Source organism: Stegodyphus dumicola, chromosome 12 (assembly GCF_044657685.1).
Source record: "Stegodyphus dumicola isolate Sdum_Otavi_A_Nest chromosome 12, ASM4465768v1".
NCBI lineage: Eukaryota > Metazoa > Arthropoda > Arachnida > Araneae > Eresidae > Stegodyphus > Stegodyphus dumicola.
Window position 1 is genome coordinate 104,893,756 of NC_140779.1, and position 24,434 is coordinate 104,918,189.

The 24,434-nt window shown below is 31.0% G+C and overlaps 1 protein-coding gene across 1 annotated transcript in view; it reads right to left on the reverse strand.

Moving 5' to 3' along the window:
* LOC118183313 (homeobox protein six1b-like) overlaps positions 1-23,058 on the reverse strand; it is a 100,341-nt gene extending 77,283 nt beyond the window's left edge. The window contains exon 1 of the mRNA XM_035352806.2: positions 21,446-23,058. Coding sequence (XP_035208697.1) covers positions 21,446-22,119 — 674 coding nt within the window. The 5' untranslated portion in view covers positions 22,120-23,058. The remainder of the gene's footprint in view (positions 1-21,445) is intronic.
* Between the last annotated feature and the right edge of the window lie 1,376 nt (positions 23,059-24,434).

A 24,434-nucleotide genomic window follows, 5' to 3' on the forward strand; every position in this document is an offset into this window, starting at 1 on the left:
GGGGGCGAGGAAATTATTTCTTTAAGAATCCAAAACACAACAACGCCCGACTAGAGAAGATGTCCATCGAAGACATGACGGCAAGAATGTCGCGGAAGACGATGTCACAGAGAAAACAACGCAAGCGAAAAATGTCATCCTACAAAACATCTTGGAAGAAGTGAAAGGAAGAAGAAAACATCGCAGTTTAAAACATCATAGTAGGAAATAAAAGCAATTCAAAATTTTAGCTGTTTTAAAACATCGTTGTAAAAAATAACGTGATAAAAACTGAAACCTACAAATTATCACATGTCGATGATGACATAGCAGACATGTGTTTTTCAGGTTTTAAAAGTTATAAATATATATTCGCGTAATGATTTTTGACATCAAGAAGAAACATCGTTGAAAAAAATAAAGCATGTAAAAATCATCGCGTGATGACATCTCTACAGATATGCGTCTTCGACTTTAAAAATTCTAAATGCATGTTCGCATAAGATTTATAAACTCAAAAAGGGAATGATTAATATTTTTACCTGGATATTTTTGAACTAGTTAACAAACGTTTACTAAAAAAGTAAGAAGGAAACTTAAGCATTCAAAAACTGAAAATGAGCAGAAAATTAATACTACCTATAACAGTTAATAGATTTTTTTATATTCATATAGTTAACTATAAAAGTCATTATTTAATTAACCTTTTATATAAACTTAAATTAGCAGTAATCTTTTTTATAAAGCTGGATTGGTAATGTGAATTTACATTTAAAACTTTTAAAGTCTGAAAATATGCCTACGATGTTTTCATCACGGGATGTTTTGATGACGACAACATGCGCGTCTACGATGCTGTAATTATGCGATTTATTTTGTACCGCGATATTTTAACACTGCGAGGTTTCTTTGTTTTCTATGATGATGTTTTAGTCCACGACGTTTTCTCCTTGCTTTTTTTGGCTCTCACAATGTTTTGTATGACGATATAGTTTTCTCCTTGCATTTTCTCCTGCTATGTTTTCGGCAGACACTTATTACAGTACAAATATGAAAGATATATATGTAACAAGTCTTTCACAGAGTTGTACATTCGATTATAATTTATAAGAAAATCTTTCAAGCAATCATGGCGAACCATATAGTTTAGGCATACCAAAATTTAAGTTCATATGAAATTTGATACTGTGGGGGGGGGGTCTTCCCACTTAACAGAGAGGAAATATTTCTTACACTGTGGATTAAAAAAGAATTGCTTAATGATAAATACCTGGAAATAGACAATGCCCTTGCCTTGCACTGCACGCAGTTTTTTTCGAATAACTTGCTCTGTGCACTTACACAAAAGCACTCTTGAAAGATGTTTTAATTCTTTACATTAATTTAATTTCTTACAGTCGTTTAGTTTACTTCCTTACTTTTAATTCCTTTCAGTCATTGATTAAAAGCAGACAGTCCGATCATGTGAAAAGTTTGATAATATGAAGAAGAAGCTAGAGAGAGAGATAAAGAAAGAGAAAAAAAATCTCAGATTCCTGTAATGTAAAAATTACAGGGGGAAGAGGAACTTTTTTTAAATTAAAAAATTTTATGCAAACATATTGTTTATACGGAAGAAAAACTGAAGCTATGCGAAAATATTACGTGGGAAAAAATGAAAAAACATTCAGTTTATTTATAATGCAAATGTACAGTGCCTTCATGCCGCAATGATACTATACAAACATTCACGTCTTCTCCGAGATTCGAACTTGAGCCCTTCGGTACCGTAAGTGGGCTTCCCTAACCACTACACCGTCTAGCTGCATTATGAAACTATTATAATATTATAAGTAATTATGATTCAAAAATTAAATTTTAAAGTCTGTTTTGTGCGAGATGTATTTACTCCCAAGAAAAGATGCAATATACAAAAATAAATTATTTCGTTCCCCCCCCCCTCCTACGTGAAAAGAAGCTATTGGTTATTATACTATTTAAAACGCTTCAACCCAAACTATGACCAATAAAGGAATTTTTTCTGCATACTTTTATTCTTGGTCAGACTTCTGCAATATCCTATCTATATAGTTTATCATCATGTTACGCCATTACATTATTATTACTACAAAGACATGTACTATCAAGTTCTACCATATTGCATAATATGCTATGACATGCTTTTATATCTTAACTTTATATTTATTTCAATAGCACTGCTCAATATAAACTACTTTTATGCTTTCAGATTTGCAATTTAAGCTCTTTCTTGTATGGCCGAGTGGTTAAGAAGGCTGAATATTGGTAGTTTGATCTGCTTGAGTTCGATCTCAGGCGAACGGATGATTGGTTTTCGTCGTTATCCCCTTGTGTGACGTGAATACGAGTAAGTTTTTCTCAGAAAGTCCTCCACGAAGGTATTTCTTCTCTTAGGCAAAGAGCCCTCATATCTTTTCCATAATCGAAAAACCTAACATTCTTGCGTGCTTCTCTTAGTGATATTTTTTATTTTATTTTTTAAATTTATTTATTATTATTATTTTTATTTTTCCCCCTCCATTCAAGACAGCACAGGTAATTCACAATGCAAACTTTTATTTCAGATCAATTTACTCTTTGACATCAAATTATTTTCATTATATTAAATTTTTGAATTCCAGTTTAAATTTTTGAATTCCTTGAAAGAGGACTGTATGATAATTTTTTACTATTATAAAAACAAAATATACGCTAATTAAAATCATTTTATCATCAATCTTGAATTAATGGAGAATTAACGACGAAAATCTATATATGCTGTAATGAAAAAATAAAAAGTTGGGGAGGGAAAAAAAAGCAAGTTTTAAGTAAAAAAGAAAATAAAAATTAGAAAAATCAGGGATGTACTTTGCCACATTTTTACAGACTAAAACATTGCTATGAAAAAAAATAAAAAAAAATAAATAAATAAAAAAATACTACACACTTTACTCAGCCACTATATCACCCAAATTTATACCAACAAACGGAAATAATTCCTCTTCAAGCCGTATCAAAATAATAACAGCGTGGCGAATGAGCTTACAGACTCCGATTTTATTGGCGAGACAGCATGACTGACGTTTCGAAGACCGCCCATCATCCATTTCGTGTGCGCTTTAAATAATGCGCGAAAGGAAAAAGTTAACAGCGGTTCTACGTTGACAAGTCTGAGAAAACAATCGACTTCCGTAAAGTCCCAGCCCTGGGACTATTGTTTAAATTTTATCAACCACAATGATTCGCGGTGAGCATTAATTTGCAGCTTCCGCTTCGCCATTTTGAGACCTAGTGAGAGACTGGGAAGACAAATCAATAGTAATTATCTTTAATGGTGTGCAATAATGCAATAATGTCAAATGCTTTACAGAGATTTTTTTTTTTTTTTTTTTTCAATAAAAATGCCTGTCTCCAATTTAAAGGAAGATGAAACGTAATTTAATATTTTTAAGGAGTTAAAATCAGTTTGTGGAATTTATTTTTCCAACTTATTTGACGTTTCTGTAAAAAAAGGTTTACAGTGGTTAAAAGCTGTACGAGCTCTTAAGCATTTAACAGAGATTAATAATTGCTTTCCAGAAAAATAAATAAAATTTTGGATTTCTCATTTGGCTTAATTTTTTTTAGTATGGCCGAATCAGATTTCCGATGTCTAGCTCGGCTGTATACGAAAACATGGAAAGTAAGTTGCTTAGTGTTACCAGTAGTTCTGTTAATATGATCAAAATATTATAGAATTACTTTTTTAAAGTCTCCAAATAAGGTCATAAAAGATTATGAAAATTGCCAAGTGACAGAAAATGTCGCCAAGTAAGGGATTAAGTCACCAAACAGCTTAATTTTGATTTTAACCAACCATTAAAATTAAACAAATAAAGCAACCTTAATTTGGCGTAGATTTTGATAGCTCTATCGTTTTTGAGGGGACTCTTCTTCAGGAACTGGGGGGGGGGGATCTGCAGAATTATTTGCTCTTTTTCTTGCCCCAGAAAGAAAAGTCCATGAAAATAACTACTTAGATTGCTTTTTATGCTAAATTTTTAATTTAGCATTGGCAAGTTCTCTTTCAGTGAGGTCCATGTATTTAGATTAGGAATAGAGTATAAGTCAAATAATTCCCATAAACGTTAGGAATAGTTCATAAATCAACTTTTGCATTACAGACATTATGGACAACTCGTAAAAAAATTGCCTTCTCCTAATTAAAATGCTGTGAAATTACTTAATTTATGTGCGTATCTTTAAGACTTAAATTAAAATTTTATAAAATTGAATAGAAAATTTTAAAATGAAGCAAAGAATATAGATTTTTAACTCCGTTTTCAAATAAGATAAAGCTTTTCATTTTTTGTAGATTAATTTAATAAAACTTTTAATTTAATTCCTGTAAATTAAGAATTCTAAATTTAAATGAAGTTGCTTCGATTAATGCAGCAGGAATTTTTTGAAAGCTAAAAGTAAGCCTTGTTGAGGTGATTCCTGTTTGTATTTCAATGAAATGAGTTTGTGGTTCTCTCTAGTTTACACAAATTATTGTGATTTGAGCATTTTCAGGAACGTTAGAACGGCAGTTTAAAAGTTACAACATTTTTAAAGAGAACTATAATTTTTTTAGAATTATAAAATGAGATACGATTTTCTGTGTTATTGGAAAAAATGTAAGTTTTGAGCATTCAATTTAATTTTGGTTTTAATTTTAGTCATCAGATTCACTAGTAAGAGTTTTATCTTTCCTTCTGCCCAGTAGATTTAGTTAATTAACAGACGTTTTAATTACTATAATCAAAATTAATTGATACTAGTTCCTCCCCCCACGTGTTGCTGTAATTTTGGTTTTAATTCCAATCACCAGTTTCACAAGGTTAAAAAAAGTCATTTAATTTTAGTCCCGGCAACAGTTATACAGTTAATTAACAAAACATTTTAATTATTACTACTCAAAATTAAGTAAAAATGTATTTTTTTTTCGATGTGACAGTTTCAGAGCTAACTGCTTCTTTATTTCGGCTGCGTCATTTTCAACGTGAATAAATTTTCGTGTTACTTTTTAGGTACTTAGCGATACTTTCATTTAATGTCATAATGTTTTTACCCTAATCCTTTTCGGAATCTTAATTCAATTAAATTTAATGAATTTAATGTAATCTTTTTTTTTTTCGCCATTAGCATAACTCGATAGTAAATTGCCTGTAAAACATCGTGTAAATTAAACAACAACAAAATAATAATAATAATAAAATCGTTTCAGAAGTATACCATTCCTTCCTTTACTTCAAAGGTATATTTTTCGTAGGTTAATAAGAATCATCAGTTTTCTTTGGAAAATTCTTCACAAAAGCATCCCTCCTCTTTAGTAAATAGTCCTGAAATGCTTTGTTATTTCCAACTACCCAAATAAAGAAAAATTCCCGAGTCAGATTTTTCAGAATTAGATAGCTAAGGAATTCCCGTTTACAAAAACGTATTGTCTTTTCCTGCACGTTTTTCTTTTGTGCTGCTTACAAAAGTCTTACAGAAAAATTATTTTTGTTACGAATGCTGCTTGTGATATAGTTCTAGAAATTATTGCTGTATCCTTCCTGCATTATTATATATACCGTATGCCGGCATGTACATAGAGGAAAAAAAGATAATGGATGTCGGATAATTATGTGACTATATCTGTACATGTTAATTAAAAAATTAAGCTTATCATATAAAAAAGTATTTAACTCCTTTCTAGGGGAAAAAAATTATTACTCGCGCAAATTATTAGGTACCAAAAATACTAAATTAAAGGAAAAGAAAGAAGAGGACATTCATTTACTAAATTGTAAAAAAAAAAAAAAAAAAAAAAAAAAAAAAAAGAATCTTGTGATAATTTTTTAAAAATCTTAATGATAATCTCAACCGATAATTTTTACAGAAATATTCTATATGAATATGTAACAGATTATTAAATATCTCAAATGTTTATAGTTACACAAAATAAAAAAATTAACATAGTACAGTATTTTCTCGCCTACTTTCCCCACTTTTTTAACTAATTTTATGGCCTGTAAATCTAGAGGGGAAATTTATGCGAGTAAACGCGGTTACAGTAAGAACATAACAAATGAAAAAAGTTGTGGATAAATTACTAGTAACTACCACAATATTATTCTTTAAAAAAAACCTACAGTCCCATAAGAATACATAGTAATATTAAGAGTACAATATCTGACCGATCCGCCTCAGTTACCTTGTGAAGTTCCTATGAATGAATATTGACCGCAGTTGTCAAGGGGGACACTGGAAGAATAAAAGGAAAGGCGTGGAATTAAAAGAGATCGTCGTATCTTGAAAGTTCAAATACATCAGCAGTAGATAAGTGAGCTGGAACGTAAATAACAGAAGTAAGGTGAAAATCACATGTTTGGAAAGTTTAAGGGTGACAACACTCGCTTCTTCCGGGTAGCTGAATAGAAAAATCTGCACATAATTCATTTCAACTAATAAATGGGTACTTAAGTCTGTTTAAATAGCAGCTGTCGGGTTCATATCTGGCTGGCATAAACCCGACAGCCAAATCTCGATAATCTAAGATGCCGATATTTCAAAAAATCCCTACAGCTAAACTTTGAACAGTCTATAATACTGATAGATCAGCATTTCAAAAGGTTAAATTAAGATCCTAAATACATTTCTAGAAGTAATGTAATACACGAGCATGCTACAAACCTCCTGGCCGATTATCATCTGCCTCATGGTTAACTCAGCACACCCAACACATTAAAATAAAAATCTGTTAAAAACATCAAATAAAAATTCCCAATATTGTTCTATTGCCATTTATAAAGTTCATCAAATTGAATTCATTTAAATCAGATTAATTTCTAGGGGTCTAGAAAATGTTACTTAAAGAATTAGAAGAGTACGCTTGGATGGAGGGGGGATTTGAGTGACAGAGAGGACTGATTTTAGAAAAAGATTGACCGACGGACAATCAACCAATTCATTTTGCACAGGTTTTGTTTATAAGCATTGCTTGAGTAAGCTCAGCAATGTTCGACGCTAATAATCTTCCACACCGATTTAAGGGAATTCTGATCCAGCATTATGCAAATCCCATATACGTATGAGATCTAAGGCTCACCCTAAACAAGCTCGGTTGAAGTTTGTGAAAGTGCGTTGTCTCTCGAAGGTTGTGGAAAGATTAATGTTATTTAATGGAAAAATAAAGAAATCGTGAAAATAAGTATTACTGGTGTTGTGAATCACGGAAATCGGAAAACTGTAAAGGGCGTACAACAACGAAAGTTTGCGATGGAAGACATTATCTTCAAAAGTTCACAGACCACAATCACTTTCCGCAAGCTAGTGCTATTTCCATATCCAAAACTGTAAATCAAATAAAGGAAAGGGCGAAGCAAAGTAATGTTGCATCGAGTCCAATTGTACAAGTAAACGTGTCCATTGTTAATCCGAAAGAAAATCAGTTATGCTGGAAAAGGAGTACGACCACCAGAACCTCAGACGCTTTAAGGTCTGAAAATTGCTGATAATTTATATAATACGATGCAGAAAGAATTATTTCTTATTAAAGACTGACAAATTCTGATATTTACAACAAAGTGAAACATAGAACGGTTGGCATCAGTACTGGACCATGGATGGTACATTTAAAACAGTGCCTAATATTTTTTATCAACTGCATACCTTTCACACACTCGATGGAAATTAAAATTCAGGCGTTCTTCCTTTAGTCTTAATATTAATGTCTAGCAAACGTGAAGAAATCTATAAACACATGTACGAGGATTTAAGAGATTATGCGGATGAAAATGCCATTGAACGAGATCACGTACCATTGTAACGGATTTAGAATTAGTACCAATAAATGCAACAAAAAAGTGCATTCCCTGCCACCAAAAAAAAAAAATAGAGGGTTTTTTTTTTTTTTTTTTTTTTTTTTTTTTTTTTTTTTGGCAAAGCGTGTGGGAGAAAAATTCGGACAACTGGGCATCTTGATATGGTGCTGATGAGGAATTTAGTTCATAGCGCTGGAGATAAAAAGTTTTTTTTTTTTTTTTTTTTTTTTTTTTTTTTTTTTTTTTTTCTGTAGAGTGTTGCTATGCTCGCTTTGAAATCCTTGAATTTGTTAATCAAAAAATTCGTTAAAGTTTTACAAAACATGAAATCGCTAATAAAACAAATTCCAAATTTGGGCTTCTACATGTCCATATTCGTAGGATGATTTTCATTCAAAATTCGACGGCTGTAGGTACCCTTGTTTTATCACAATGCGAGAAACATACATACATTTATGCAGGTTCTTCATTATTTAATTTCTTCAAATATAATACAGGGTGGTAATATTTGGTGGCAACAGTTTGAAAAGTGATACAGCCATTTATAGTGTTTCAACGCAAAATCCAAAACGAAAACAATAGTCGACCAGGGACTGTTGCCCTTTGGACTAAAAATAAAAATAACCAACGGAATACAATTTACGAATAAACTAGGCTTAGAGGCATAAACTATGTATAATAGAGAAAGAGGAAAATTATGCGACTATTTTTTTTTAAATTTTCCGAATCTAGCGATGAAAAGTTAAGGGGAAAAATACGCAAGGAAATATGGTATCAAATCTCTTTTTTCATTCTTCTCCAGTCCTAAACAATCTTGGAAGAACACATACATCTTAAACTTCAGAGGCACTTTTATGAGCATATAGAATGTGTCTGAGTATGCCGTTCATTTCGAGTCATCTCCAACCCTCATTTCCAAGCTCGCACCTAATTCTGTGAGAGACATTAGTTAAGCACCTATTCAAACCGAAGGCTGATTTCCAGGAATTTATTTTGGGAAAGGTATCTTTGACTCCCCACGCCATCATCTTACTTTTTTGTAATTCTTTCTTTACGAAATAAGAATAATTACTCAGCCGAAAAGAGTTCCCGGTCTGTCAGTCTTACTCTTATCTGCCATAGGTAATGTTCTGTGAAACGACCCCTTTAATTTAATGTAATATTCTTCCGTCTTAATAAATTAGATCTCAGTAAGCGAATGTGGGAGATCTATACATAACGAGAATAGGAGGAGGAAGGGTAAAGTTTAGAGCGTTGAATCTTGTGAATGTAGACTATGATTTTTATGAAAAACTTCTTCGTTGCTACAACAGTTTCTTTTCATACTGCAGAGAATTGGATCTCTTTAAATCCTCTAAAATGTCCCCATATTCTGTGATCTCAAATTTCTTGGGGGCCGAATGCCCGCTCTAGAAACAGCTGACAGCAGATTATTTGAAAATGAATTTCCGTTTATTATAAAAATTTTAAATAAATTTGAGCTTAATTTCAGATTTCACTTACTAAATATTTATCCAACATACACTGGGGGGGGAATAAAAGGAAAAAAACTGAAAGGTTTCAGATTTTAACATCGCCCAGAAGGGTTTGTTGAGGTTTTTTATACTCTTGCTGAATTCGTAGTCTACAAATCTGCTATCTCACTCATTGCTACTTTCTTTTTCTTTCGTCTTTTCAGCTTTGTTACTAAGCATCATTTTCCTCACGTTTATTTCATATACAATTCATACAATTCAACAACAAAATTACAAAAATTTTAAAAGAAGCATAGCGGTATACATTTAGGATTCCCTTAGAATGCAGTGTTAAATGTTGGTATATATTTTTCTGCTTTTTTTCATTCACTTCTCAGCTCATCATATTAATGTTCAAATTTCTTACCAAGAGGGCTTTACAAAACTTTTCTCGTTTTTTTATTATTAACGTTTTGTGTATTTACTTTATTTCTTAAATATCATATTCTTGGCGATTAGGCCTCATAAAATTCGATTTAACAGCAAAATAACGAAATAACAGCATATCATAATTAAAAACAGCATATCTTTAGAATTTCCCAGAGGCAGTCTCACGTGCAGCAGATAAAGATATTTTATTCCGTACAGTGTTCCCACTGCTCGCTTTCAAATCGTTGAGCTTGTTAATCAAAAATTCAAGGTTTACAAAATATGAAATATAAATTTCGGAATTCGAAATTCAGGCTTCCAGATGCTCATGTTCGGGTGGAGGTCTACGTTATTCAAAATTTGATGGCTGCAGGTTAAAGAGTCTAAATTCACGTGTATATAAAAATGTATTCTGTACCGCACATGCGTAGATTGGCTATTGTAGCGTACGTATCGTTGTTTTTTCACAATGCGAAAAACATACATACATTCACGCAGATTCTACATTATTTAATTTCTTTAAATATTATACAGAGCGATAATAACTGGCAGCAATTTGAAAAGTAATACGCCGTTTATGTGATTCAACACAAAATGCCGTTTCGAGACTAATATCTCATACGGAACTAAGTCCAAAGTCTCTTTGGGGTTAATAACTATAAGAATAAAGGAAAGGAAAAATTCAAATTTTTAGCATTTATTTTCTATCTGTAAGAAAATAACTTGAAGAAATTTCTATTGGTTACACTTTGTAATTCAAAGGTACTAATGGCTAAATATTAAATTTTAAAACTAATATTTATTTGAAACAATTCTAATATGTTGAATTAATCAATAAATAACTTAGTCAACATAAACTAAAAGTAAACAAATTATGAAACCTTTTTTTAATTTTGAGAAAAATATTTCCAAGTGGGACAAAACTTCAAATGACAGTCTGTTCTCCTTCCATATCTCTATGTCTCTAAATTTGATTATATTTACAATTTAAATTTTCATTTCCGAAATACAATGATTAATTATTAATGTCCTTTTTTTAGCTTATCCTGTGCGCCTTTAAGAGTGTTGTGGTATGCGTTGTATGCGTTATATGTATGTACTTTTTGACTGCATACAAAAAGCTTTGAAAGCTTTAAAATCAGCTGGAATGAAATGACTGCTAGAGCTTTTCTGTTCTCGTAAGGACTATATTTCAATCCACTGGGCAATAAATGCATGCTGTATCTAAATGTATAAACACGGTATTAATAGCAAACACATAATTAAAATGTATTCATGGGCCGCAAAAAATTGTTTCGGTGCGAGCAGCATGCGTGTATTCTTTGGCCGCAAAAAACACGGCTTTTGACCGGCCAGTTAGAGACCACCGCCATAATTGTCATACATTTTTAAGTGATACTGAAAGCAAAGATTTAAAAAAAAAAATTTTTTTTAAATGTCATATTTAAACTTCTGAACATAATTTAACACTTCAAAAAATAGCTGTTTAGTATTAAAAACTAAGAAATTTTAAAAAAAGTAAATGAAAACATAAATACTTCGCTTTTCTTTTAAATAAGACTATTACTGTATATTGCAGTCATAAAACTATTCCTTTTTGCTGAATACATTTTAAATTCACCTCAAAATGTATTTCAATCGCAAAGTAACTGGCATTTATTTCTGAATTGCCTTTTCTAAAGTGAATGATACTAAAATATCACAATATTAAAAAAGTATATTACCAGTAGAGGGAGGGGGTGGAAAAGAGTTGTTGACAAAGTTTCTCACTCTAAATAGTATTATAATATATCATCATCACCATTAGATTTAATGATACCAGAAATTGACATAGAAATATCGCTTACGATTTATTACAAATTCGTATTGGGTTGCAAAATGTTATATTTATGACACTAATACTTATTACAAAATATTAATAAGAAGTGCAGAAAACGATTTTTTTATTACTAACATTAGTAAGTTAATGAGGAGATTACTGTAATACCGCTGATAAATAAAAGTCAAATATGCCCCATTACAAAATCTCTGAAATGAAAGTTTTACAGGATTATTTACTTTTACCCTATCATTGTAATAAATCTCTACAAATAATAAAGAGACTTACTTTTTTTTAGCCGTATCAATTGTCAATGTCCAAAAATTTTTTTAGAGGATTCTGTTCTGTTATGTTATTTAAGGTTTATACTCCGTTTGATTTATTATAGTGAAGTATGCGATTCGTATATAAACTAGAAATCATTTACAGTGATTAATATTTACCAAAATTATATTAAACTAATATCTATCGTTTCTGCGAATCTATTATTTAGAATTTAATTTTTAAATACCATTTATGACTTGTAGAAATGGGTACCTGGGAACCACCAAATAGAACACGACTGGGCTTGAGAATTATTACCAATGAATAACTTGCTTAGCATGTAAACAATGAGTTTAAAATGTCTAGAGATTGGACAAAGTTCATAAGAGTTTTCTGCAATATAAACTATGGAGCTGGTGAGTAATCAAATAGGAAAAAGCTTAACAATTAAGAGGTAAGTAATCGAGAGATTGCGCAAAGTTCATAAGAACTTTCTGCAACATAAAGTGTCCAGCTGGTGAATAGTCAAATGGTGAAGAGCAGAAATAAAAACTGTTTCAGGGAATATCAGTACAGTGCTATCAAATAGTGCTCGAATTAATTTAAATGTAGTAGATTACAAACACAAAATAATAATAAAAATACATAGCATGAACAAGCATATTCAATAAATGTTTGGAGATTAATGCCAGTTGGCCTCTTGCTGTTTATAGAATTGTTTTAGTTCTAACTACTAGTTCTAATTTCTGAGTTATGAATTTTGCATTGCTTATCATGAAAATTCTTGACTACATGATAGTAGTATGTCTGCAACTGGACCCTTTTGAATTCTTCAGAAATTCTCTTGTTACGAACGTATCAAGGAGAGTTTGCAATTTGTCGCAAAATGGAGTTCTGGATATTTTGCAATTTTTTTCTATTTGCTTTACAAGAATACGCCTTAACTGGACAACATGGGACAAAACATAGCATGGAATGCAAAATGGATTTAAATTATTGTTCTCAATAGAAAGAACGTTGTTTCGAGCAATTAAAAGGGTGGAATTTAGCTTTACGCACTCGAAACTTCTGAATGATAGTTGTAATGTGTGGGGTCCATGTGAGTGAATTCATCCATGTAGTAAGACTTCTAATAACGCTGGTGACGTTTTGAGAACTGAAACTCAGCCACCCAATGATAATTTTAGAGCTTTATTAATATGCTAATCAGATGATATCGAATTGAAGCTAACTCTCTAAGATTTTTGTCTCCAGTTCATCCATCTCATTTGGTTTCTGCTTAGACTTTCGCTATGACTTCTTCAAAATTAAATTTTTAAATGTTATGATATTGATAAGAACAAGGCGCTATTGCATTCATTTCATTTTTGCTGGCTAACTGAAATGTTTGATCAATAAAATAACAAGTAATATATAAAAAAAAAATTAAGTCAATTCCTACTTAGGTCAACAAAGAAAAATTTTAAAAATACAAATAATAAATAAATAAAATAAAATTAATTAATTAATTAATTAAAAAATACAAAACAATTTTTGAAAAAACTGTATTAACATCAAGTGTCATCCACTACAAGTTTTAAAAAAATATATTTGAACTTGAGTGGAGGAATAAAAAGTATTTTATTAACGATTGAAAATTTGAACAAGATATCGGGAGAGTGTGAGCTAATAGTAGGAATTTAAATAAAAAGGGATATTTAAATTTGCCTCGGCTACAAATTGCCCTTTATTACATATCTAAGTTACTATCTGTCTTTAATGCGAGTCTACATTAGATATATGTGTTTGTGTGTATGTGTATTGGCAATTTATAAATATATACCGCATATTCCGGCGTATAACGCGCATCGATGTATAAAGCTCACCCATAATTTCAAACTACATTTAAATTTTTTTAGTTTTAAGTATATTCGCTGTATAACGCGCATTCTTAACGAAGATTTTAGTTTCATCTAATGAATGAAATGGAAAAATCTCATCTCATTAATGGAAAAATCTCATCTAATGGATAATACGAAGAAATTTTTGAAAAAGTGTAATGCAGACATGGCTGTTACTCTAAGCTGGTTAATGGCATTAGTTCAGCCTTTAAATGTGTGCATCAATAAAGCATTCAAAGAAAATTTAAAAGAGTGCAATATGTAGATGTTAGAGGATGAAAAAGCATTTATAAAAGGCAAGGAGGCAAATGCGTCATGACGGTCTAGAAATAGTGTGTAAGTGGATAATAAAAGCATTAAATGAAATTAAACCCGACGTAATTCAAAAGTCACTTAAAAAATGAAGAATTCCTTATGATTTAAATGGAACTGAAGATGGTTATTTATTTATGGATCAGAGTAACAGTGATGATGAAGATAAAACAGAGTTCGGTAATGTCCTAAAGACGTAAAGGAAGACGAATATAACGAACATTCCATGTTATCCGATATATAACGAACATTTCATGTTATCCGATATATAACGAACATCTCCTGTTATCCGATATATAACAAACATTTCATGTTAACCGATGAAATTTTTAATTTATAAGCTATGTCATTTCTTTTAAATAAAGAGCACTGAGGTAGAAATCTAATTTTTGTATGCTCATCTTTTCCTTATTTTTAAATTTATAATTTTTATATCCGGCTATAACACGCATCTACAAATTTCGACCTTATTTTTTGTATTAAAAGTGCGCCTTATACGCCGGAATATACGGTACATATATGTATATGCATAAATGCGTATGTATAGAATATATATTTATAAAATTAGAAAACTTTCCAATGAACATAAATTCAATTAAACCCAAGAATATTTAAAAAACTTTTTAATCAATATTTTAATCAGATTTTTAAACTAGTATTTTCTAAACCTCTAATGCTTTAAAAACATAAAAGTCCGTAAAAATCCTTAATCGTAAAAGTACCAAAATCAAAATTAAAAATTTTTAAGTATTGTAATTGTAGCTGTTGTCATTAGTCGCAGATTAATCGACTTATCAAGGGAAATAAACCAACTACTAAATATAGTGAGAGAGTTTCATCTTTCTTCTAAGCAAGTATCAAATTATTCTGCTAGAGCCAAATCATAATTCACGAATAATACTCAATCAAAATAAAGACATTAGTCCATTCAAGCCAAAAGAATTTAGAAACAAAATAAAATAAATTAGTAAATCTTTTAAATTTAAGTTGCTTACTAAGAACACAAGAAGCAGAGCGAACACATACAATTTGCATCAAAAGTAATGAAGTCAATTGAAACTGCGTCTTCTGTTAAATAAGTTACACTTTTAAAGCATTATATTACTAAAATACTTTTATTATTCTTTTGTTACAAGATGCAGGTAAATAATTAGTCAACAGAAAAATGCATACTCTAGGTTAAAGAACATTAAACCATCCCTGAAGCATGTAAGAAGAAAAAGCAAGAAATGATTACTTTGTTTGATAAGTACCCGTTCTTCGATCACTGAACTGGATCGGTGGTAAATACTTCACTTGTCAGTGATTGGCTCGAGGACTTGTTCTCTTTCGTGTTAGCAAACGGCGTACATAACTAATTACACCAAACAGATAAGATGCGTTTGGAGGTCAGGCGAATCTCGAAAATATTACTCAGAAACGAACTTCGCTGTTGATGAATGAAATGCTACAGTATCCCTCACTCCATATCAACTGGAATTATTGAGCAAAACACCGAAAATTTCTTATTAAATTGGTTATATAGGTTCCTTCATATAACATGATTTCCTACAACTCAGTTTCCACGATAAGAAAATTGAGGAAACCATCGTATAACACTTATTCTATCAAGTTAATGAATGTGTTTAAAACCTCCTATAAGATTTTATATCTGTATGTATTTTGATAGTACGATTTTATTCTAAACATTTACAAAATTATGTTGCGTATTATGCCATCTTATTTAGTATAGAGATAGGAACCTATTTATTCACACACAGAAAATTAAAATAAATTTCGGGAATACTCCTAGCCTGTCTCAACTCTACCCTTCCCTTCGCAATTCTTTCGAAATTGAGTCGTGTCAAGCATTTGGTCGATCGCATATATTACGTAATTTTGATATTTGGGAAAACTTTATGGGTATGTGTTAATAATTAGCATTGTATTTTTTAGGAGCAATTATTGCGGAATGGTATTTAAGTCTAGCCGCCCGGACGTTACAATGGTTAGGGAAGCAGACTGTGATATCAAAATGCTCGGGTTCGAATCCCGGAGAAGGCATGGTTGTAAATCTCCCACCTTGGCTCATCTATTGAATACTTCCATAATAAAGTGGCCAGCACTTCTGACCTTAGTAGTGGCCAAGCCGATGTCGGCTGAGGTCCTCGCCATTGCGAAAAAAAAAAAAAAAAAAAAAAAAAAATTAGTTTCAAACTATGATTGAAAGTAAGAAACCAAACTATGATTAAAAGAAAATCGACCTCTTTGCAGATAAAACAAATTTCAGATCGTTTGTTAAAAGAAGGAAAGTCATTTCACGCTGCAAAAAGTCTAAATTTAAATGAGACAGCAGTGAGAACCATTAAAAAGATGTTTTATTTTTAAAAGTTTTCGTAATGCATCCCTCTGTTTTGTATTGGTTATTAGTTCCGTATAACTCGGTTTTACACAACACGGTATTTTTTAAGAGCCTATTTACTGTGTTATAGAAGGAACACTTGTATTGTTATCTGCTGGGCAATTTTTAAGTAATTAATTGCAAACTTTGAAGACAATATCTAAATTCCTTTACATGATTATTTTGTTTGAAAGCCCTTATAAATTTGTTTCTTAGGATATCATACAGAGTAAGCTATGAACCGGTTTTCTCTTAAAAACACCGTACTAAAAAAATCAGCAATTATAAAATTTCAGTATTTAGGAAAACTAAAAATTTTCAGATGAGATACAGTATAGAATAAAATACCTGTTCAGATAGCTTGGCATTGATTCTACTGAATTTATCTAATTAATCATGTTGAAATAGTTCTAGCGGAAAGTATACAAGAAAGTTTTAAAATGTAGGGTTCTTTTATAGTTTAGTAATGGCAGTTTTTAAAATTTTCTTTCTATAAAAATTCAAGCATCACAATTCTCTCTCCCTCAGAAATAATTTCTAACGTGATCATTCACAGATTTCACGTGATTCACATGAGTATTCACAGCAAATTTATATATCCCTTTTCCTAACTGTTACATGTTTGTTTTCAGATACGTTCTGAATATGATCATATTGAAAACAGATTTCAGTTTTTCTATATGACAGATGTACTGAGAGCAATATCAATTGCAATGTTCCTTTCCAATTCAATTCCAATGCAAATTTTATTATATTTGCTAATTTGATTAACAAAGCTGAAAATGATTTTCTATTTTCAAACAACGAAATTTAATGATTGGAAAATAGGTATGTATTTATAAAGAAATATGATAAAACTTTACAATCACTTTCCTCATACAGTATCTCTGAGACTAGTATTTCTTGTAAAAACGGTGAATATAATATATAATCGTGCAACCTAAAACAACCATTAATATTTTGTAGATTGTGGGTGATTCGCCTTAGGGATATTTTACTATATTTTAATTACTTACTCAGATTTATGTCGATAATCAAGTTGACTTAAAAAAGTAAAATCATTTTTGCCATTAATTTTAATACAACCGAAATTATAATTTTAATTAAACATGGACTTCGTTTTATAGACATAATTTATTTTCAAACATCTGACCAAAAAAAAAAAAAAGGGGGGGGGGACAATCAATTGATTCATTTCAAAATGAACAAGAAATTTAATGGTGGATGTCAACTTTCATTATTATATTTCAATCATTTTTTAATATGATATATTTTCAAAAATGTTGTTATTATTTGAAAAGCTGATTAAGCGCAGTTAGATTTTACTAATTATGTGAAATAGTTTTCATAGACTCTCTTATATCTCTTTCATTAGTAATTTACGCTTTAGGAATGAAAAGAGACATGAAACGTTTTCCCTATACTATATCTCAAAGCTTACATTTCTAAGCACAGGCAATCACATCATTAGACGACTTTCAGTAATGACTAAAAGATGATCTTAACAACATTTTATATGAAAAATAAGCATGCTAATATCAGCTTCAAAAAGCACACAATCTCTCGTACACTAACATGGGTATTTATCGGGAAACCCTGCATTTCAAAGGATGCAGGTTAAGATCCTTTTTCAAAAAGTAAAATTTTTGAAAAAATTTATTAAAAAAATTTTTGAAAAATTTAAGATTAAAACAGAAAGTAAGACTATATCCAGCTGAATAATGTATCTAATAATACAGCCACTGAACCAGTTTAATGCATTTTTAAAGTGTTTAAAAGTGTTTTTTTAAAGTGTCTTAAAAACCCTCTTTTGGGATATATACAATATTAATTTATCTCTCACCATGTGCCTTTCGACATTTCATGTAGACTAGTTGTGTACGGATTTAAAGAAGACACATTTAGGTAACAAAAATATACAAAAGAGTTGGATTTACATCACAAATTACAAAAGTCATTAGAATAATACGTTCGAAATAACTAGGATAACATAACGAAGGATTGGATGTTGATTGAAACGTCCCACAAGAAGAATATATAATAAAAGGTTTTAAGGTTTAGTCATAATGTCAAAAAATTATTTGAGCTCCTGTGTAATTTGATTATGTAATATAACTAAGATATTGTATATTCAAGTCGTATCACAGAAGAAAACTCAATAACTTATGACTACTCTATATTTTGCGAGAAAATTTTGCACCAAAGATGGGAATCAATTTTACAGACTAGTTTTTCTTTATATTAAATATATATTTTCAGAGATTAGTTTCTCTTTAAATTTCTTTATTTTGTTCATATATATTATCTTGTTTATATTTCTCCCGTTTAATGTTTCAAACAGAGCTTGTCAAGGGATAAGTATTTATATATGTATTATTTATATTCTTCATATTATATGCATATATATGTATGTATAATATGCATATAATATGTATTATATAATATGCATATAATATGTATTATATAATATAAAGATATAATATAAAAATATATATTATTTCTTTATATTATTGTATAAAGCTAATCCAGCGTTTCTTAAAATACTATTAATTCTTAATTAGTTAAAAAGGTCTTGTCAACTGCAATTCTAATCAAATTCTTCTAAGATTGATGTGAAGTGAGATATTTCAATTCTGATGTCAAACACTGATGACAATTTCAAAGACCTGATGTCAAACACTTTATTGATATTACTGGAGACCTTCCAGAAGAAACACGGAATGTTAGCGATGAATTCCGTTCTTTTGCCGAAAGGTAAGCTAATTAGACCATGCTTGATAAAAACGTCCTTTCAACATACATTTAAACTAATAAATAACTGAAACAGTTTCCTTAAAATGATTATATAAATTTTGCATAAGGGCAATAAGTAATACCAGAAGATAAAATGAACTGGACATTCAATTAGTTTTACAGTAAAACCTTTAAAATTTTACAGACTTGATATTTTTTTCCCCGTTATGAGTGTAATAAGTTGAATGCTTTCATTAGAATTTGAACAGAATCAAAATACCCCATATCGGTAACAATATAGAAAAATGTGTTTATTTGCATAGTACACAAATACATTAAAAGAAACACTTTGATAAGAAACTATTATTTGTGAATTAATTTCTGATTTTCGTCCTGCATTAATTTATCATATATTATATATAAATATTCATTTTAAATGATCGAATAAATTAAAAATAATTCCTTTCTTGAGCACATATAAAAAATAACTATTAGCATTATAGTTTCGTGGACTTTTATCCGATAAGGAGGATAAAAGGCTCAGCAAAGTGCGAAGGTATTTTCTCATTTAAACTACATTTAATCAAAAGAAAATATTTCTTTGGGTATCGCTGTATTAGATGAAGAAGAAAACTTCGAATTTACTTTATGACATGGAATAACATTACTCATTATTTATACGAATAACATCTAAACATACAGCAAACACTTAAAAATAATGAGAAGAATAACACCAACTCATGATCATTGTAATGATGCTTTACATAGTAATATTACTCGAAATTATGAGCAACATATTTATTATTTCAGCTGGAGCTCATTTATCAATTTCTTAATCGTTATGTCTAATTTTTTGTGAATTCTAATTCAAGAGATGTACAAAATAAATTATTATAATACCCTTTCCTTTTTTTTTCTAATTATGTAATTAAAAGTTAACATTCCATGAAAGTGCTAAATAAAAATATTTTCCCTTTCTATCACACAAAAAAAGTATTCTTTGGACTTTATTTCGCTGTTCAAGATGTATGAAAAGATACTAACTTTTCCAGTCGTGCATACAAGAAATAAAACTTTTAAAAGCAGAGTTAGTATCACATAATTCTCGATTTGTTAATACATAAAGATTCACACATTCTAGAATTCTAGAATTAACATATTAAGAACTGTGATTAAAATATACGAATGCTTCTAAAAAGCAAGCATTTTTTACGCGCAACGTATAAAAGCAGTATTTTAAAATATTTATGGGTATTGGAAATGAGAGCTGGTAATTAACTAGATATTAACTAATTAGAGTCATATATGAATCTGAAGCAAAAGAATTGAATAATTGTATATACTTAGGTGATAAGACACTGTACCACAGTTAAGCAATTAAGCCGTTCTTAGTTCACAACTTCACTACAAACTTCTACCGAATATTAACAGAGTGTTCCCAATATCAACATCAAATTTATAAAAAAGGGAACACATGATAAAAGCTTCAGTGTTTCAATACTATGTTGAGTTACTTAACAGAACTGACAAAGCGTAAAAATTAAAATTTGATTGCAGTTACTTAATAAGTAAGTTATTAGCTTTTTAAAAGTAACGAACTGTAATAATGGCACACTTTTTCTTCACCGCTGAGTGTAGTGCAAATTATTCTGGCTGGTAGATTAATGATAATATAAAAATCCTAAGCTAATATAATAATCCATTGTTATTAAGCGGTAGATATTCTGTGTAAGATACAGATAGCAGCATACAGTTACAACATATATAAGGCAAAATGTTTTTCATGTTAGGAATGCATATGCTTATAGTTAACAGCAGTAAATAAAACCTGTTTAGTCTCAACTGATTATTGGGGCAATAAAACAAAAATTGAAGTATAGTATTTCTTTTTTCTTATAATTGCTTTGATAGTTGAAATAAATACAAAAAACTTTTAATATAATGCTTTTCATTAGTACCAAATATTGGTTATTTTAAAATAAAAGCTCTAGAATAATTTTAAATAAATACACGTATTAAATTTTTCCGTATTGAAAATGACTAAAAAATCATTTAACAAATCATAGTTTTATTTGTTAAGAAATTAATTTTTAAAAAATCTTTATAAGTTTTATATAACATTTTAAGCTATTACAGACATCCCCATAACTACACATTCAATTTTATTACAATATTTACAACTACGATATCGATATATAAAATTTCCTATTCTTACATTTCATTGCTTACGTAAGGGAGGAAATCTAAAATCTTCTTACAAATCGATACCGATTTCTTAAAAATTACTCCAGAGTTATTTTCGATTAACTTTTTATTACATTCGATAAATCATAAGTTATTAAGCATTCTAATAAAATTTGACGACTTACCTGTCTTTTGCCTCTGCAGCACGATCCCTTTGTCTGCGGTTTTTGAACCAATTGCTAACTTGTGTTGTCGTGAGTCCAGTAGCTTCTGCTAGTTCTCTTTTCTCACGAGGAGAAGGATAAGGATTATGAGCGTACCATTCCCTTAAAATGTTTCTAGACTTTTCTTTGAAACAATAACTAGTTTCTTCTCCATCCCATATAGTCCTGGGTAATGGGAATTTTCTCCTGATTCTGTATTTTCCCACCGCCCCTAAAGGTCGACCTCGCAACCTCTCGGCCTCTATGTAATGAGCTTTCAGCCACAGCGCCTGAAGCTTCGGGTGAGATGCCGGAGAGAAATTATGACTTTCGAGAATTCTATACAATTCTTTAAAGTTACCTCTATGGAAAGCTACTAAAGATTTCGCTTTGAGAACGCTTTCATTTTTCTGTAGGTGTTCGCAAGCCGGCAGTGACCACAGAAACCGTCCGAGCCTTTCTATATTACCGGACTGTTGTAGAACTTCGCAAACGCATGCTACTTGTTCTTGGGTGAATCCGAATGATGGCAACATGGGGCTTGGACTGGCGGGGTTAACCCCAGTGGTGCACGATGAGGGCGTAGGGATCATGGATGGCAGCTGAGATGCCGCAGCCAAGGCGGCAGCCGAATCAGCCATATGGCTGACAATCATCAGGTCGGAAGGTTTGTTCTCTCCGCAAGCGTCCACTAAATGTCCAGGTCCTGTGGTGACCGCTCCGCCTGGAGTCAATGTAGAATGATGGTGGTGGCAATAGTTGACCCGATCCCAGTCCCTATCCTGCAAAGCGCAGACTGGACGCAGTAAGAAACGGGAAGCCAGCTTGATAACAGTGGATTTTCAGACACCGTATTTTTTCTGCTCAGCCAGACATTATGCTGCATACCAGATGCATTGCAAAAACCTTTAACACCAGGTCTTAACTTAATGACCTTTCTGAACGAAATCTGGTGCGGAGAACATGGTAGCTTAAAATCATAAAGTTCTCCAACGTAAAGTAGTTAATTTTAAATGTCCAGATGCATATTGACACAATCGATGCCTAGGATTACATATCAGTCAATTTTTTCTTCTCTGCATTTGAGCATTTGAATGGAAATTCCCATTTTTTTTCCAAATCGAATTAACACTTTCCCATACTTTTCAATGATTTAATGCCTTTTCTGAAATCGAGCAAGTGCACCAAAAATTTTTCACATGTTGATGATCTCGTGCCTCACGCGAGCTGGACTTTCTTTTGCAGCTACAGAGCAATCAATCATTAACAACTCGATTATGTTTGAGAAATAACGTCGATTACTTTTCCCCAAGAAAACCAGTCCGCTGCTGCAAACAGAAAGTTGTTTGACCAGGTTACTGAAGCCGTCGTCTACAGGAATTACGGCAAAAACGTCCTGTCGCGGAAGGCAGCAGAGACTTCTTACCCCGCCGCACCAAGTGTGCCTCTGTGCAAGTCGCTGCGGTTGAAGTCTAAGAGCAGCTGATTCAAATTGATGTTATCGTTTACCAGCAGCGCGTCAGTTTTGTTATAGGAAGGGATTTTCTCGCCGTTTATTGGCTGACGGTAGCAACGGCATACTGGGGCGTTGCCATGACGACGCTGCCAATCAAACAAGCCGAAATGCCCCGCCTCCTCCCTACCGAGGCATCGCATCGGCTCTCGTTGCTCGGGAAGGATCTGCGAGACGAGTCTACGAAGTCTGTTTACTTTTCTCCTTTCTGTATTTTATTATTAAATATTTCAGAAAGCAGCAGACCAGCAAATAATATCTATAAAATATTTTATACTTATGCAATTCAAGAATAATATTTTTCAGCTGTAAAGTTTTTAATTGCATCTCAGTTATCGTAATATTTCTGGAAAAAATTATGTGGAATAATAATATTGAAAATAATTCTAAATTTCAGCTGGCTATTTAAATAAAAATAACTATTCTTATTCTTATTCGAATTATTCGAAAAACTAGAACAATGTACAAATCTACAGTTTTTAATAACTTACAGTTGCCCAAATATCTTAGATACATTTGCTTGAAGTATTTTTAAATATCTCGGGGGTAATTAATTAATCCAGCAATACATTCAGCATGTTCTGGTTTTAATCATTGATTTGATTAATTTTGTTAATAACAAACTATTAAAAATTCTGTTAAAGTTAGAAAATACAAATCATTTCAGTAGTATTTAACACTGTTGGGAACTATTGATTTTTAAGAATTTAATATTCTTAGAATAGACACTTTCAGTAGAATTTAATATTCTTAGAAACTATTGATTTTATCTGGAAACAGCAATGTTCGAGAAATTCTGCTCTTACAAATCAGCAATAAATTTTATTAAAAAAAAAAAAAAAAAAAAAAGGGAGAAAAATTCTTCTCCATCAATCTTTAAATAAATGGTGGTCGAGAGGTTAAGATCCCTGAATACTGGTAGTTTAACCCGGGTTCGAACACAGAAGAGCGGGCTGGTTGCATATGTGGTTTTCGTAATTTTCCCGTGTGTAAAGAGAATACGATCAAGTTCCCTTAGAACATACTCCATAAAGGCATCCCTTCCTTTATACAGATAGCTTACGTGCACTTCCCCATGTTTAAGTAACCTAACCAAATCTGTTAAAGAAAGAAGGGACCTATGAACCTATGACACGAGTGCTACATCATTAGATTATGGTTATTTTATGTATTGCAAATCTCGTTTAATAAAAATATATACAAGCTTAAAATATTTACAAGTATTTACAAGGACAAAATATAACAATTTTTCAATAGTTTTTTTTTTTTTTTTTTTTTTTTTAAATTTTTGATTTAACTATTTTTTTTTTACATTAAGCTCTAAGTTTTGCAACTCGTGCGCAAGTGCTTTAAAGAAGCAAATCAGTTAATCTGCAGCTGGATCTCTGTAAGTTTTGAAACTTTTTTAAGTTTCAAGCTAAGCAATCGTGAAGAATATAATGCTTTTTTTTTTTTTTT